This window comes from Sarcophilus harrisii, chromosome 1, assembly GCF_902635505.1.
Source record: "Sarcophilus harrisii chromosome 1, mSarHar1.11, whole genome shotgun sequence".
NCBI lineage: Eukaryota > Metazoa > Chordata > Mammalia > Dasyuromorphia > Dasyuridae > Sarcophilus > Sarcophilus harrisii.
Genome location: NC_045426.1, coordinates 253,082,964 through 253,097,677, shown reverse-complemented (window position 1 = coordinate 253,097,677; position 14,714 = coordinate 253,082,964). Strand labels below are relative to the sequence as shown.

At 44.5% G+C, this 14,714-nt stretch overlaps 3 protein-coding genes across 4 annotated transcripts; 2 read left to right on the top strand and 1 right to left on the bottom strand.

The window, feature by feature from the left end:
* The first annotated feature begins 46 nt into the window (after window positions 1–46).
* Window positions 47–2,962, top strand: TMEM265 (transmembrane protein 265). Its single transcript, XM_012542883.3, has 4 exons — window positions 47–514; window positions 729–837; window positions 1,034–1,204; window positions 1,710–2,962. The coding sequence occupies exons 1-4, from the start codon at window positions 411–413 to the stop codon at window positions 1,869–1,871; spliced, it is 546 nt and encodes a 181-aa protein (XP_012398337.2). The 5' UTR covers window positions 47–410; the 3' UTR covers window positions 1,872–2,962.
* Window positions 2,963–3,240: 278 nt separating this feature from the next.
* Window positions 3,241–10,968, top strand: PHKG2 (phosphorylase kinase catalytic subunit gamma 2). 2 transcript variants are annotated; one of them, XM_003761586.2, is made up of 10 exons: window positions 3,241–3,402; window positions 3,844–3,956; window positions 6,992–7,167; window positions 7,447–7,501; window positions 8,082–8,147; window positions 8,351–8,514; window positions 9,613–9,703; window positions 9,788–9,941; window positions 10,034–10,159; window positions 10,368–10,968. In XM_003761586.2, the coding sequence occupies exons 1-10, from the start codon at window positions 3,262–3,264 to the stop codon at window positions 10,650–10,652; spliced, it is 1,371 nt and encodes a 456-aa protein (XP_003761634.1). In that variant the 5' UTR covers window positions 3,241–3,261; the 3' UTR covers window positions 10,653–10,968. The 2 variants fall into 2 exon arrangements, with proteins under 2 accessions (XP_003761634.1, XP_012398341.3); XM_012542887.3 differs by having other exon boundaries at window positions 3,320–3,336.
* Window positions 10,826–14,695, bottom strand: CCDC189 (coiled-coil domain containing 189). The gene is made up of 9 exons (XM_012542888.3): window positions 14,225–14,695; window positions 13,749–13,780; window positions 13,400–13,465; window positions 13,023–13,192; window positions 12,165–12,235; window positions 11,847–11,963; window positions 11,692–11,752; window positions 11,525–11,602; window positions 10,826–11,249 (listed from the first exon to the last, which is right to left on the bottom strand). The coding sequence occupies exons 1-9, from the start codon at window positions 14,432–14,434 to the stop codon at window positions 11,053–11,055; spliced, it is 1,002 nt and encodes a 333-aa protein (XP_012398342.1). The 5' UTR covers window positions 14,435–14,695; the 3' UTR covers window positions 10,826–11,052.
* Between the last annotated feature and the right edge of the window lie 19 nt (window positions 14,696–14,714).

The window sequence follows — 14,714 nt, the reverse complement described above, 5'->3', positions numbered from 1 at the left end:
TGGTGGGTGGGATGGGGCTTGGGCTTAATCTATTTCTTCAGTCTTGCCCCAACCATCTGTGGCTGTTATGTGACCTAAAGTGGTTAGGAAATCTTTTGTCAATTAACTCTTTAAGGATAACATTTTTCTTTAATACAAGCCTCTGGGAGTATCATGCCATCCATTCAAATTGTCTCATTTTCCATCTAATTGTTCTTGATTCATCAAACTCAAATTTGTGCACCTAGGAATGGTTTGCCAAAGGGTCATTCTCTTCGCAAAAGACAGGTATAGCCTAGCTTCAACCTCTTGCATCCCCTTCCCTCAGGCTTTCCATCTTCTAGACTCACCTTGCTGCTCAAACAGGTTTTGAGGTGGCCCCATCTCACTCCTCTGTAGCTTCAGCTCTTAGGATGGGTGGATAGAGCGTCATGCCCCACCCTGGGCTCAGATCCCTTGAGTCAGTGAGATGTTTCCACCCAAATCAAATCAAAACCAAGAAGCCAGGAGCTGAAACTCGGGGACCTACTGCCAGGTAAGAATACTATTTCCCCTGGCTTTATCACAGACTTCTTAATATTCTTTTCATTTTCCCATTAACTGTAACTGTCACCTATGCTTTATCCCTAAACTGACCTAACTTCACAATTCTCCCATACACTCATTCCCTTTATTCACATTAATCCCCCCTTTGCCTTTTTTCCGACTACTTTCTCATCTATTCTCTTCCCTTTCCATCTTTTCCTCAGTTTCTCCTGGAATCTTCATCCCTCTTTATCTACCAAGTCTCCCCAAAACAGTGATCAATTTGGACAGTGCTATTATCATACCAGTTTATTTCTGGTGGTGGAGAAAAAGGTAAGAAAAAGGAAGTCCTAGGGAAAGAATTTAACCAGTAAATCATCTTATGCATGAGTCATTGCAAAAACTTGTTAAGAAAATTCCTGGTCAGACAACATTCCTGAGAAATGGCCTGTGCTAGTTGGATGTTCTTAAAGAGGATTTGAAATCCAGACTTGGGATCCCATATACCCTGACAGACTGTCCTCTACAGGTAATGGGAGAAGAAATGGCATTGGAAACCTTGGTGAACATAGAGACTGATCCTCCTCGAGCCTCACTTCCTGTTGGCTGCAATAGATATTTGCTCCGATATCTTGCAGTCACTAGCATCATCTGTGGCTGCTCCTGTCTTGGAATCATGGCTCTTGTGTTTGCTGTCAAGGTGAGGGAATGTGGATTTGTGGGGAAAGGGCAGGAATGAGTTAGGTGGTTGGGTCAAAGGAGTGGAATAAAAGGATGAAATGAAAGATGGCAGGACACACGACAATTTATGATCTGGATCCCAAACTATGGTGTTCTTTAAAGGTCTTTGAGAGCAGACTACATTTGTATCCCCAGCACTTAAAAGAGTGCTTAGCCTTCTTGTAAGCACTTAAATGTTTCACTTCAATTTTTAAAAAAATTCCATGGATTTGTTAGGAAAGGATAAAAAACAAAGGAGCGCTTAATGGTAGTATTTCACACATAAAACTAAAGTGTTTTCATGCTGTTAAATTTCTTTTACTAATTATAAAGGGATTAGGCTAAGTATAAATTATGCTCGTTTTACAAGTTAAGGAACTAGAGATGAGGCATTTCTCAAAAACATACATTTAGAATTTTTATGTTTTGAGTGAATTAAATGAAGGATGAGAAAGGAAAGCTGACCTGGGGTCCTGACTTCGCAGGCTGAGGAACGACGTAAGGCTGGGAAACCGGAGGAAGCATTGTTCTGGGGGAATCGAGCCAGGCGGCTTGCCCTGGCTAGTATTGCAGTGTGGTTTGGAGTGCTTGTACTGGGACCCCTGCTATTCTGGCTTCTATCATACGCCATTGCCCAAGCAGAGTGACCCTACTGTGACAAACCTGGACAGCATGAAGTTGTCCTGTGGCATCAGAAGTGGACCTCACAGCAAGGTCCTTCGTCCTGACCAGAAGAACAAGTCCTCCAAATCCTGGAGGATATTTACCTTTCAAAAAGTGGTTTCCAGAGTCTGTCTTCCCAGTATGCAGGCAACAGAGCCATTCAGATGGGGCTGATAATAAAAGGTTTGGACTTGCATGGACTCACTCCTGCCCTTGGGACCTTAGCCCACATACGGGGTTGGAGAATAGGCAGCCCTGATTACAATTAATCTTGTAATAAAAAAAAAACAAAACAAAAAAACCCAACCCTTTTTCAAGTGAAGATAAATGTTCCTATATAGTTAGTCTACACTACCTTTTTCTGTTCTCTGATAGTGTTCATAGCTAGCTGCTGTTTCTATTTCAGAGGATGGGAAAGAACCATTTTTCAGTTCAAAAATGAAGTGACTATTTTCAGAATCTTTCTCGTATGACTTGCACCTCTTGACTTTACAAATCTTTATTCACACACACACAAATGCACCATTAAAAAAAAAAAACGAGCATAAGCAACATGTTCGAGGTCTCACATCTGGGACTCCTGTCCCCCATCCCTCAGATCTTTGCAAGATGCTATACAAACCTGCATTGTATTTGCTGAGAAATGGTTGAGAGTGAAACCTTTTCTGGGATCAGATCTTTTATCATCGCCCCAAACTACTAGACCTTGCAGCAGCCGTTTAGGGAGGGGAAAAATTGGTGCATAATGGATAGGGTCCGGGGTGAGGATTAGCTTTTTTTCCCATTGGCTGCAGATGGAGGCAATTTAGAGGCTTTCCGGAAGGAGCTTGGACTCGAAATGAGGGAAAATGATAAAAGTGGGTCCTAATTCCTCCACTTAAGTGGACTGACCGCGTTGCCAATCAATCTTTTATGGATAGGATTAGCTTTAGGTCTATGGGTCAGGTGAAACCATGCCTCTGGGCATGAATAATGGGAGAGTGAGTGACCTAGGGTGGGGCGCGTGACCACGGTTCTGGGTAACAAGTGCCGCCACTGCACTCCTTCATGCCGCTCACAGAGACCCCACTTCAGAAAGAACAGTATCCATTTAATGAACTCGACCACTTCCGGGGTTCCTTCCCAGGGTTCCCTAGTCAAATGTGCCCGCCCCCCGTCTGCCTTTGCTGCGCGCCGATTGGAGAAAGTAGTCCCCTTTCCCGTCCGGGGAGCGCAAGATCCACCTCCCTCCTCTTTCCCTCCGGTTCTAGGGTCAGCTTCCTACTGGCTAGCCCTCTCGGGTCCCAGGCCACAAGATTGGCGAACTGGGGAAGGAGGAGGAGTGGAAGCGAGGGAGCGGCGTGTCTGATTGGCCGAAGGGCTCGGCCTGAAAAGATGGGGGCGGAGTCTGAGACCTCGGCCTCCAGTTGTTGGGAGACTGACTTGAAGCAGCGAGCCCAGAATCCTAGAGTGAGCGACCTCGCGGAGACCCCGAACCTCCTAGGGCATCCCCCCAACCCCCTCCCCTTCTGCCGGGTGGGTGAGACCGAGCGAGACCCCACGCCCTTAACCCTCCCCGCCCCCCCGCCTTCCCAGTGCGCCTGCGTGCCAACGGTCCCACTTTTCCTCCCCGCTACCGCGGTTCCCCCCTTTTCCCCTTCCCTCTGCACCTTCCCGACCCCCCCCCATCCCTCCTCCCCCTCCTCCCTTCCCCCCCAACCCTTCCCTCGGCTTCAGACTTCTCTTTAGGGTGTCTCCCTCAATCTCAATTCCTCAGTGTCTTCCTTCTTTTCCCCCTCCCCCTCCCCCTCCCCTTCCCCTTCCCCTTCCCTTAAGATCCTGGCTCCTCAGCCGCTCGCTCGGCGCTTCAGGGACTCCCGATGCGTGTCCCCCCCGTCTCAGCCCCGGAGCTCGGGCTGGTGGATCTCACTGCCCTCCTTCCCCTCCCTTGCCGCCCTCCCCTCCGCGTCCTCGCAGGCGCCACAGTCTTTCAAGATGACGCTGGACGTGGGGCCGGAGGATGAGCTCCCCGACTGGGCTGCAGCCAAGGAGTTCTATCAGAAGTACGATCCCAAGGATGTCATTGGCAGGTAGGGCCCCCCCTTCCCGCGAAGGGGTTGGGGGAGGCTTGTTTTCACCGGCGTCCGGCTGACCAAAAAGATTTTAGAGATCATCAGCCCCCACCATACAGACCTGAAGGAAGTGACCGGCCAAAGGCCTCCCTGTGCCGTCAGACCTGGGTTGGAGTAAAGACCCAGACAACATTGGATTTGCTTCTTAAACTCATCTGGAACTACTCGGAAGTGCTCTCGGAGCTGTTACTTCATTTGAGAGGAAAGACTGTGTGCCCCTGTGCACGGAAAGAGTTTGGAGACCTGAATTTCAGGCTTTGGCTTTGACACTGACTCGTTGTGTGTATGAGGCCTGGGCTAGCCCCATCATCTCTCTAGGCCCCGGCTTCCTCGTTTAAAAGTTAGGGAATTCTGCCCTGCATACTTGTTTCTAGTTGGGACCAAGTACTGTGCTATAGGAAACTTGTTAAAGGCTGTTAAACCTGGAGAAAAGAAGCTTCAGAGAGAGTCCTAGCATCTTTAAATTTAGAGCCAGAATGAACCTTAAACCACTTCTCTTTCTTTTACAGATAAAGTAACAGTATATGGCAAGATATAAGATAAAGTATATGACAATAGCTATTATGTCCCTAGACAAAGGTCTAGGGACATAATAGCTATTGTCATATATAAGAGGGATTTTTTTGTAGGACTGTAGATTTACAGCAAAAAAGGTCATTTGATCCAGCTGCTTTATTCTTTAGAGCAAAGACCTGAGACCCAAAGAGGTGAAAGTATCTTACTGAGGTCACCAAAGGAAGTGATAGAGATAGGATTTGAACAGACTTCTTATCCTGCTTGGTTCCAGAAAATACCTAAAAACCATGGGTAGAAAAGTTGCACATAAAGCATATTTATTTTTAAAATAAAACATTTGAAATTATTAGAGCTATATAAACATGGAAGAGCCTGTTGCCTCCTGATTGAAGGAGATCTTTATGCACAAGCTTAGCAATTGCCCAGCCCATTCATTCAGCCAGGGATAGTTGTCATGATACTTAGTGAAAGTGTAGTTTGGATAAGTGATCTCTGAGGTTTTTTTAAAATTTAAAGTCTTATTTTGCTAGTATTTGATTCACATTCCTTTCACTTCCTGATATATCCCTCTTCCCCATCCAAGCAATTTCTTGTAACAAAGAATATAAATGGGAAAAGAAAGTTTAACAAAACTAAACCAACAAATCATCCAAGTCTCACATTCTATACATTGCCCTCTCTGTGCAAATTAGTGGGGAGGTATACTTTTCCCTCAATTTTGGGGGTCCAAGTTTGGTCATTATATTCCACAGCATTGTTTTTGGTGTTTATATTTTTATTTACATAGTTCCCCCCCCCCCATCCCGTTCTGTTTACTTTGAATTGGTTTGTCTGAATCTTCTTATGCTTCTCTATATTCTTCATATCAATTGTTTCTTACAAAGCATCAGTAATTCATTACAGGCCTATACTACCACTTGTTTAGTTATGTTTAGTCATTTCCTATCAATTGGCATCTATTTTGGTTTTGATTCTTTGCCACTACAAAAAAATGTTGCTATAAATATATGTGGGATCTGATCATTGAGATACTGTGATTGTATTTGGGAAATTGTTTTACAAGAAGCTATTGAGGCAGTTAGGTGGAGCAGTGGATAAAGCACTGGCCCTGGTGTTAGGAGGACCTCTGTTCAGAGACAGTCTCAAGGGCTAACCAGCAGTGTGACCCTGGGTAAATTGCTGAATCCCAATTGCCTTCTCTTCGTCCCCCAAAAAAGTATCTAAATGTTATAAAGATATGAAGTATTACTTGATGCTCTCAACAATGACAGGTTATTATTGTCCTCATATGAAATCAAAGAGAAAGACAAGCATCATTGTTAAGTGGGAACAGCATTGGACATGTATTCAGGAGAGACTTTCAGTTTGAATTTTGACATTGCCACTTAATAGAAATAATGACCCTCAAATCATTTAATCTCTCTGATCCTTAGCTTTTTCACCTCTAAATGGAGATTTTTTACACTCTTTACCTCGAAGGGATGTTTGAGACAAGTGTTTACAAACCTTAAATCATTATTATAAATGTAAAGAAACAGATTGCCTCTGTATAACCTTGGGTTTTAGGATGTTAGTGGCAAAGCTGACTCCTAAAAATCCTTCTTGAATTATTTTATAAATAAGATCTATATAACCAGGCAGCTGAAAAAAAGAGGGGGTAAGAGATATAGAGTATTGGGGCAAGGCCATAAAGTAATCTGAATCAAAAATAAAGTCCAAAGGAGGATACCAGGGGATAGAGGCATGTATGAGTAGTAGGCAAGGAGAAGAAAGGTTCATGGCCATACTCTTTGATCCAGCAATACCACTATTAGGTCTGAACCCCAAAGAAATCATTTTAAAAAAGAAAAGGATCTACATAGATAAAAAATGACAGCTTTTTGTGGTGGCAAATTGCTGGAAATTGAGGGCATCCCCATCAATTGGGGAATGGCTGATTGAATAAGCTATGGCATATGACTATAATGGGATATAGTTGCATTATAAGAAATGAGCAGATGGATTTGGAAAACTTGGATTTTACATGAACCAATTCTGACTAAAATGAGCAGAACCAGGAGAACATTCTACACAATAATAGCAACATTGTGAGATCAACTATGATAAACTTAGCTTCTCCTCAGCAGTGCTATAAAAGACAATTCCAAAAGACCCATGATGGGAAATGCTATCCAGAGAAAGAACTATGGAATCTGAATGTGGATTGAAGCATATTATTTTCACTTTGTGTGTGTGTGTGACTTTTTCCTTTTTGTTCTGATTCTTCTTTCACAACATAATGTGTTACTGTTTAATATGATTGCACATGTTATTTCTTATATCACATTGCTTGCTGTCTTAGGGAAGGAAGAAGGGGAAAAATAAACTCAAAATCTTAGGAAAGTGAATGTTGAAAATTATCTTTACATTAATTGTGGGGGGGACAAGATTCAGCCCTCTCATCATCCCTTTTTGTTCCTCCCCTTTCCCTCAACCAGGGGCATAAGTTCTGTGGTCAGGCGATGTGTTCACCGAGCTACTGGCCAGGAGTTTGCAGTGAAGATCATGGAGGTTACCGCTGAAAGGTTGAGTCCTGATCAACTGGAGGAGGTGCGAGAAGCAACTCGAAGAGAAACCCAGATCCTGCGCCAGGTTGCTGGCCACCCCCACATCAGTGAGGCTATACCTCCTTTCTTTGATAACCCAACTACCCTGACCAGTCCCTATCATTGTCCCTCCAAAGATTCTCCTTACTATCCCAACATTGCCTGTTCGTCCCGTTCAGGCTTTGCCATCATGAATTCAGAAGCTATTGGACCCCATAACTCTCCATTTTACCTTTTCCCTTCTGTATAATAGCCCCCATATCTCCACCTAATAATAAAAAACACCCTTAATGTGTCTACTCCTTTCCATTTCTATGTCTTTTCTTCTCTTTTCCTTCTTTCCTCAGTCACTCTCATCGATTCCTATGAGTCTTCTAGCTTCATGTTCCTGGTGTTTGACCTGTGAGTATCCCCCTGCCCACATTTGAAAATTTTCTGTAGCCTCCTGTCTGACCCACTTCCCTAAGTTCACTATTCTGTAGGTGTGAAAACCTGCTTCCCACATCTTTAGTTCTTTTTCTTTGGCTATGGACCCTGTATTCCCAGTTTCCCCTCCCTTTTCCTTTTGTGCTTCTTAGTAAGAAAGACTAATCAATTCTAAGATAATATACTTAACCAAGAAGGCATTGAAAAAGATAAATCACTGAGCTAAAACAAACCCTAGAATAATATTTTAAATACTTCAATGACAATCTATAAGTAGGAGACCCTGTTTGACCAGCCTGAGCGATTGCCTCAGTTTTTTAAACTTAGGTTTGTCAATCTTAGAACCAATTGTAGGCCCTTTAGCTTCTTCCAAGAGAAGAGACTATAAAGGGCTATTTCTTTTTTGTTTTTGTATACATAGTATGGTGATGACCTTACACGATAGTGGAAATTTAATAAGTATTTAATTGAACTAAATTTAAGGAAGACAGTGGTTGGTTCCTCTTAGCTTCTCCATCGAGATGTATCATATTATCGTTGACCTTTCATCTTTTAGGATGCGGAAAGGAGAGTTATTTGACTACCTCACAGAAAAGGTTGCTCTCACAGAGAAGGAGGCCAGGTAAAAAAAAAAAAAAAAGGAGACCTAGGGAATGAAAACCAAAGGGAAGAAAAGGGCAATGGCCTTGGTACCCAGGGAATGAGGGGATTAAAAGGAGAAAGACTTTCTGGGTGGCCTGGCAAAAAGGAGGGGATAGGGAAAACTGCTAGATTTGAAAGCTGCTGATTCTGGGGTTGCAGAGAATTAGGCTCTTCCCTGTCTAGGGCTATCATGAGGTCTCTGCTGGAGGCTGTGAGTTTTCTTCATGCCAACAACATCGTGCACCGTGACTTGAAGCCTGAGAATATTCTTCTAGATGACAATTTGAAGATTCGACTTTCTGATTTTGGTTTTTCCTGCCATGTGGAACCTGGCGAGAAACTTCGAGGTAAGTGGAATCAGTCATCCTGAGCAGCTGAATCTTGGTTGGGAAAGAGACTAAAGACCTGATAAAGGGAGTGACTTAAAATTGAGAAGTCATTAAGGATGTGTAGAAGTCTATGTTCAGGGAATTCATTCTAGGAAGGTTGAGAAAATGATCTTTTGTGAGATAACTTTAGAAAGTTAAGTCACAGCTTGTCAAAGAAGTACTGAACAAAAGATGGAACCTCAGTTAACTGGAATCCAGCAACTAGTAGGAAGCTCCAGTTAGACTGTGAGCCAATCAATTTCTGGGTGAAATAGACAATTCACTTATAAATAGGCTAATCATAATTTATTCATAGCACAGTCTTAAAGATTATATGATTTGGAGCCATTACAGATTCTAATTTCTTTTGTCTACAATATTGGAAAGATACTGACTTTTTAGCAAGTACCTCCCTGAGGCTCTACCAGGTCTCTTACTGAAAGAATATTAGTTCTTCTGAATTATAGTACTTTAGAAGGATTTTCAGTAACAAGATTTAAAACAAGGAGTTTTTATTAAGCTAAAGAAAGTGAGTTAATCATTATACTGCATTCCCCAAACATTCCAGTTTTAATATTAGGGATTTATACATGCTAGGATTCCTCAAGATACAGAGAATTTGGAATTGTGTTAGTAACTAGGGAAACATTCATAGAGGAAATAAGTTTAGAAAAAGGTGTGATTTAATGGCTTGGCAGAGAAAAGAGAGTAGAGTATTCCAAGAAAAAATACTTTGAATGTTAGAAATGAGCAAAGCATGTGTGGAATTATAAACAGATTTGGTTGACTGAAGTAGTAGAGGTGTATTGGATGAATAAGGAAAGGAGGTTAGAGAAGACCTTGATGTCTATTTAAGTCAAAGAAATTGTGGATTTAATCAAATATGTGATCAAGCTGGTGTTTTCAGTAAGAGAACATAAGAATATTTGACACTCCTCCCAATAGCTATAAATATAATAAATTGGAGGAAAGGGAACAGCCTAGAGGTAGGGAAACTAGCTAGAAGTTGTTTTAATAATCAGAGCTCCAGGGGCCAGCATTAGTAGTATCCCTAACATATATTCCTTATCTCTCCAGATTTATGTGGGACCCCAGGATACTTAGCCCCAGAAATTCTGAAGTGCTCTATGGATGAAACCCACCCTGGCTATGGCAAGGAAGTTGATATGTGAGTCCCTAGTTACTTGTTTGTTGTTCTATCTAGCTTTCATTTCATTCCCTGATCACAAACCTGGTGGTCTTCCCTCCTCAGCTGGGCCTGTGGCGTGATCCTGTTCACACTCCTGGCTGGCTCTCCCCCATTCTGGCACAGACGCCAGATTCTGATGCTACGATTGATCATGGAGGGCCGTTACCAGTTCAGGTCACCAGAATGGGATGACCGATCAGCAACTGTCAAAGATCTGGTGAGTAGATCAAAGTCTCAAAATGGGGTGAGTTACAGTAATAGTCCAGGAATCAGGGGAAGAAGTTTCTCATGGACCCTGCCTTCTCTCAGATCTCAAGGCTGCTCCGGGTGAATCCTGAGGAAAGATTGACTGCAGAGCAGGCCCTGCAGCATCCCTTCTTCCAACGCTGTGAGGGTAGCCAGGCCTGGAGCCTTTCTCCCATCCAGCGATTTAGGGTAAGGAACAAAGAGAAAATATTACAAGCCAAAGGATCTTAGGAAAACAAAATCCACTACCACTACATCTAACTTTTCCCTTAGACATAGGTGATAGAGATGATATTGTCTCCCCGAGACCCAACTATTCTTCACATACGTATTAGTTTGTTTGCGTACATTCAGTATGTCCATGATCTTGTTTCTCTTGTTTTTTTTTTCCTCTTAGGTAGCAGTATGGACAGTGTTGGCTGCAGGTCGAGTAGCCCTGAGCACTCGTCGGGTAAGGCCCTTGAGCAAGGGAGCTCTATTAGGAGACCCATATGGGCTTCGACCAGTGAGGCAACTCATTGACAGTTGTGCTTTCCGCCTCTATGGACACTGGGTAAAGAAGGGTGAGCAACAAAATAGGGCTGCCCTCTTCCAACACCAGCCTCCTAGCCCATACCTGGGCTATAATCCAGATGAGGAGGGAGATCCAACCAACACTGATGATGAATCTATTGTTGCATAGTTAAGACCTCCATCCTGGGGCCCCCAGAAGTCTGTTTTCTTAGCCCAAGAGCTTTGGGAAGTTCATGTTTCCCAATCTGAGGGCTACAGTCAACTCGGTCACCGTGGACTCTGGCCGAATGCATTCTTCCCTTCTCTTTGTGCTCTCTGATGATGATGCTACTGTAAAGGGGGTCAGCTCTATGCCCCCATCCCTGTTGCTCAGGACTACAGGACAGGACTTGAACAGAAGAAAAAGGGACCAGTTGAGAATGATATTCACATCTTTGCTGTTGCTGTCCATTTTTCATGTGAAATAAATCATCCTGCACACTGGGGAACAAGCTGTCTCTCAAGGTGGAGTGAGAAGATGCTCAGAAGGGGACCTGGGGGAAGGGACAGGGTATTTCTGGCCCAGGCTTTTATTTGGGTAAATTGCCCTGGGGTGACTTGGCTTTGCTTTTGCTCTTGGAGGTCAAGGTAGGAGTCTCAAGGGCAACCAGCCTGCTATTGAGCTGCTCCTCGCCAGCCTTCAGCCGTGCCTCCACCATCTGCCTGAGTTGCCCCAGCTCCTTGGTAAGCTGGGCTGAGATGAAATCTCGGAGTATATCGCCCGGACCTGGGATTGTTGAAAAAGCAATTCAAACTTGAGCTGAAGGAACCTTTTTCATAAAGAGAACCTCAGTCCCAAGTTGTAAGGAAAGGGGATTCGTGGAGTGTCACAGTGTCACGTCAGGGAGTGTCCTGGGAGGTGGGAAATAATGGACTCAGTTTAGTCCTTAAGGAGCTCCCTTTGACTAGGAGGAAGCAGAAGAAATTTTTTTTCCCTATAGGGTAAGAAAGAACAGCTTCCCAGGGAAGACTTGGGGAAACAAGTGCCCCTTGAGTTCTTACTTGGCTCTTGGTCAGTTTTTATTTCTGGTCCTGGCTCTTCTGGAGCAGGTGTTTCATCTACCTCTTCTTCTTCTTGGACTGAAAGATGAAAGGCAGTGGAGCCATGAGCCTTAGAGCATTATTTCTCAACCCTTTCTCAGGCTCCCTTTAATCTCTACCCTTCTTACCATCTGCTGAGGGCTTTACTTCAGGCAGACCTACATAACGCAAAGACAAGTCTAACCGCACCTGGGAAAGCAGAGGGAGAGAAGAATGACAATGTTAAGACAGAAAAATGGGGGAAGGAATAGACTAGATTTCTTATATTCTGTGGGACCAGTACCTGAGGGGTGAAGACATACTTGTAGAGCTTAAAATGACGGAAATAGGTGTTGATGATATAATCTGACAGGCTCAGCAGCTGTTCCTCTCCAAATAGGTCAATGCTGAAGGGGGGACGCTGTGAGAAAGGGTAAGAATGTATAGCTTGGTTCTTTTTTCTTACAGAACCTTCAGAGCAGAGAAAGGGAGAAAGTACTGTAGCTTTGGCCTCCTAGGACTTGAGGTAGTAAAGGAAGGAAATATGGGAAATTCTGCTGGACACAGTATTGGATGGGGATAAATTCTTCAGAGTTCTCATTTTCTTTATGGTGGAACTGACCCTGACTCCATGACAGAAGAGGAGGCTGGTGAAGAATCGGAAACAGTCTTCCACGTTGCCCAAGGGGGTTGCTGTGGAAAAGGGAAAATGAGTGACAGTAATAACTCCCCTTAACCATATGGAAAGAAAGGAATGAAATTATCTAGATCTAGGAATGGGAGTTGAGTCCCTAACTCTAGTGGTATAGAGAACTCTAGGATGAAGTATTCTTGCTCCCATCCGATGCAGGATGGCAGCACCTCTGCAACTTCTAAAAGAGTTACCTAGAACACTGAAAAGTTAAACTTAATGACTTGCTCACTCTCACACAGCCAGTATGTATCAGAGGTAACAAATTCATGGCTTCCTGTTTCCAAGACAATTTCTATTCACTACTATCTGTCATGGTCATTTGAAATAAGTAATTTCCTTTCCCTGGGCCTGTTTGCTCCTCTACAAAAGATTAAAATAAAACTCTTGAGGTCCCTCCCAATATTCTGCTGTTAACCTTCCTTTTGACTGCATGTTCTGTACAAATCAAGTGCCTTCTATGTGCCAGGCACCATGCTAATTGTTGGGCATACAAAGGCAAAAAAAGTCTACCCACCCTCAGAAGCTCACAACCTAATGGAGACAACATGCAAATAAAAAAAACGGCTACAGGATAAATTAGATATGTAGCTTCTGTACCAAAAAGCTCAGCCTCACCATTTACTACAGTTACCAAGCCAGTGCCAAGAAAGCACTATTTGATGTTCATCACCCTTGTCCTTAGCCAGTCATTCTCTCCATACCCACCACCACTACCCTCCTTTCTCAGGCTGGATCTGAAAAATCCCTGCAGGGCCCTTCTCCCTGGGACTCAACACTACCACTCACCAATACAGGCCTTGTGGAGGTCCTGAAGCAGAGCACAAGCAGCTGAGGTCTGTTCCCGAGAGAAGTGCTGTTGCCGGCAGAAGATCAAAGTGTGGCAAAACATATCCAGAATCACTGCCTCCTTGGGGCTCCTGTCTTTCTTCCCCAAGCCTAGCAGTTCTGCCAGCAACCTTGGAGTGGGTTAAGGTGAGGGTAGAGAGCAAACAGTTCAGGAGTAAAAGATCCTTTTGAGTCACCCCATCCTGGATTACTAGGAAGGTCTCTTTCCTCCTGCTGTGAGCTCCCTCCCTCCTTGCTTTTCTCATCCAAAGAAACATTATTGGGGTCGGGGGGAAGGAGGTAATCTATTCGAACCCTCTTATTCACTTAGCCCGTACTCCTGCATCTCTTCCAAGGTGGTGGTTTTTTCCAGCAGGTCCATGGAATGCACATCCAGGTATTTCCTGCCATTTGGGGGGGCAAAAAAAACGGGAGGTAATTGGAGGAGTCCACCATGGCAAATGGATTGAGAGTCAAGAGACCTGAAAATTCTAGTCTTAGTTTTTATCAGCTTTCTGCTTGACTCTCAAGGTCTGTTTCCTTATCTGTAAAATGAAGCAGTTTTGACTAGGTGAATCCTAAAATCCTTTTCCTGCTGTATGACTGAGACATTCCCCATATTCATCGCCCTTAACCAGATCTCTCCCAGCCCCACCCGGCGTCCCACTTCCAGCCCCCAGAGCTCACCATAAGTAGATTCGGGGCTGAGGAAGTGGCGGCTGTGGAGAAAGAGGGCTGTGTGACAATACTGTTAGGTTAGTGGGAGCCCCAGGAATCTCTGCGCTCGGGCATTCTAAAGGGAAATCCGAAAGGGTGAAGCAGGTGAGGTTGCCCCAAGCTCTGAGTTAGACAGTTCCCGGCGTACGAACATTCATGGAGTCTTGAGTATTCACCAGCCAGGCACTCCCCCCAGCCCATTCCCAGGGATGCAGCGAAAATGTCTCAAAGATAAGAATCCGGGTTTCTGCAGTTCTTCGCGGAGAAGCTCGGGGATAAAGTCTTGCAAAAGACTGGCCAGGCGCAGAGAAAACACTAAGGGGTCGGAAATTGTAAAAACCGACCCGCTCTCCTGAATTACAGGTGGACCGTCCCGCTACAGGGAAAGCTAAGGGTAAACTTCCCGGATGAATATTTGTGAGCGAATGAATGTGCCCCGCCCTCACCGGCAACAGGTTGGCGCCTGGCTCCTCCTCTTTGCTTTCTCCAGGTTCCGACTCTGACTCTAGGTTTGACTCCCTCTCCATCCCTAAATTCAGTTCTGCTTCCTGGTTCAGGCCAAGGGCCGCGTCCAGCAGCCTCTCAGAGTTTGATCTCAGGCCCAATACCAGTCTAGAATTTACTCCAGAAACTTCGCTAGATTTTCTCCGTTCCATCGTGTCACCCGCGGCTGCCGCCGTCCCAGCCTCTGCTGTCCCTCGGCCTTGTATACCTTCAGGCCTAGGCTACGGCTCGGAGCATCGCGGCCCTGCCCACTGTGGTACCACGTTAGCCAATCAGGACCAAGAAATAGTCTGGTTCTGCCAATCCGTGAGAAGCGTCGTTGCTGGGTTAGCGGTTGCTAAGGTAGCTTTCAGGGCGGGGTAAAGGCGTGACAGGAGTTAAGAACGGACCAATAAATGGAAAAATATTGCGCAAACGCAATATTTTCTGCCG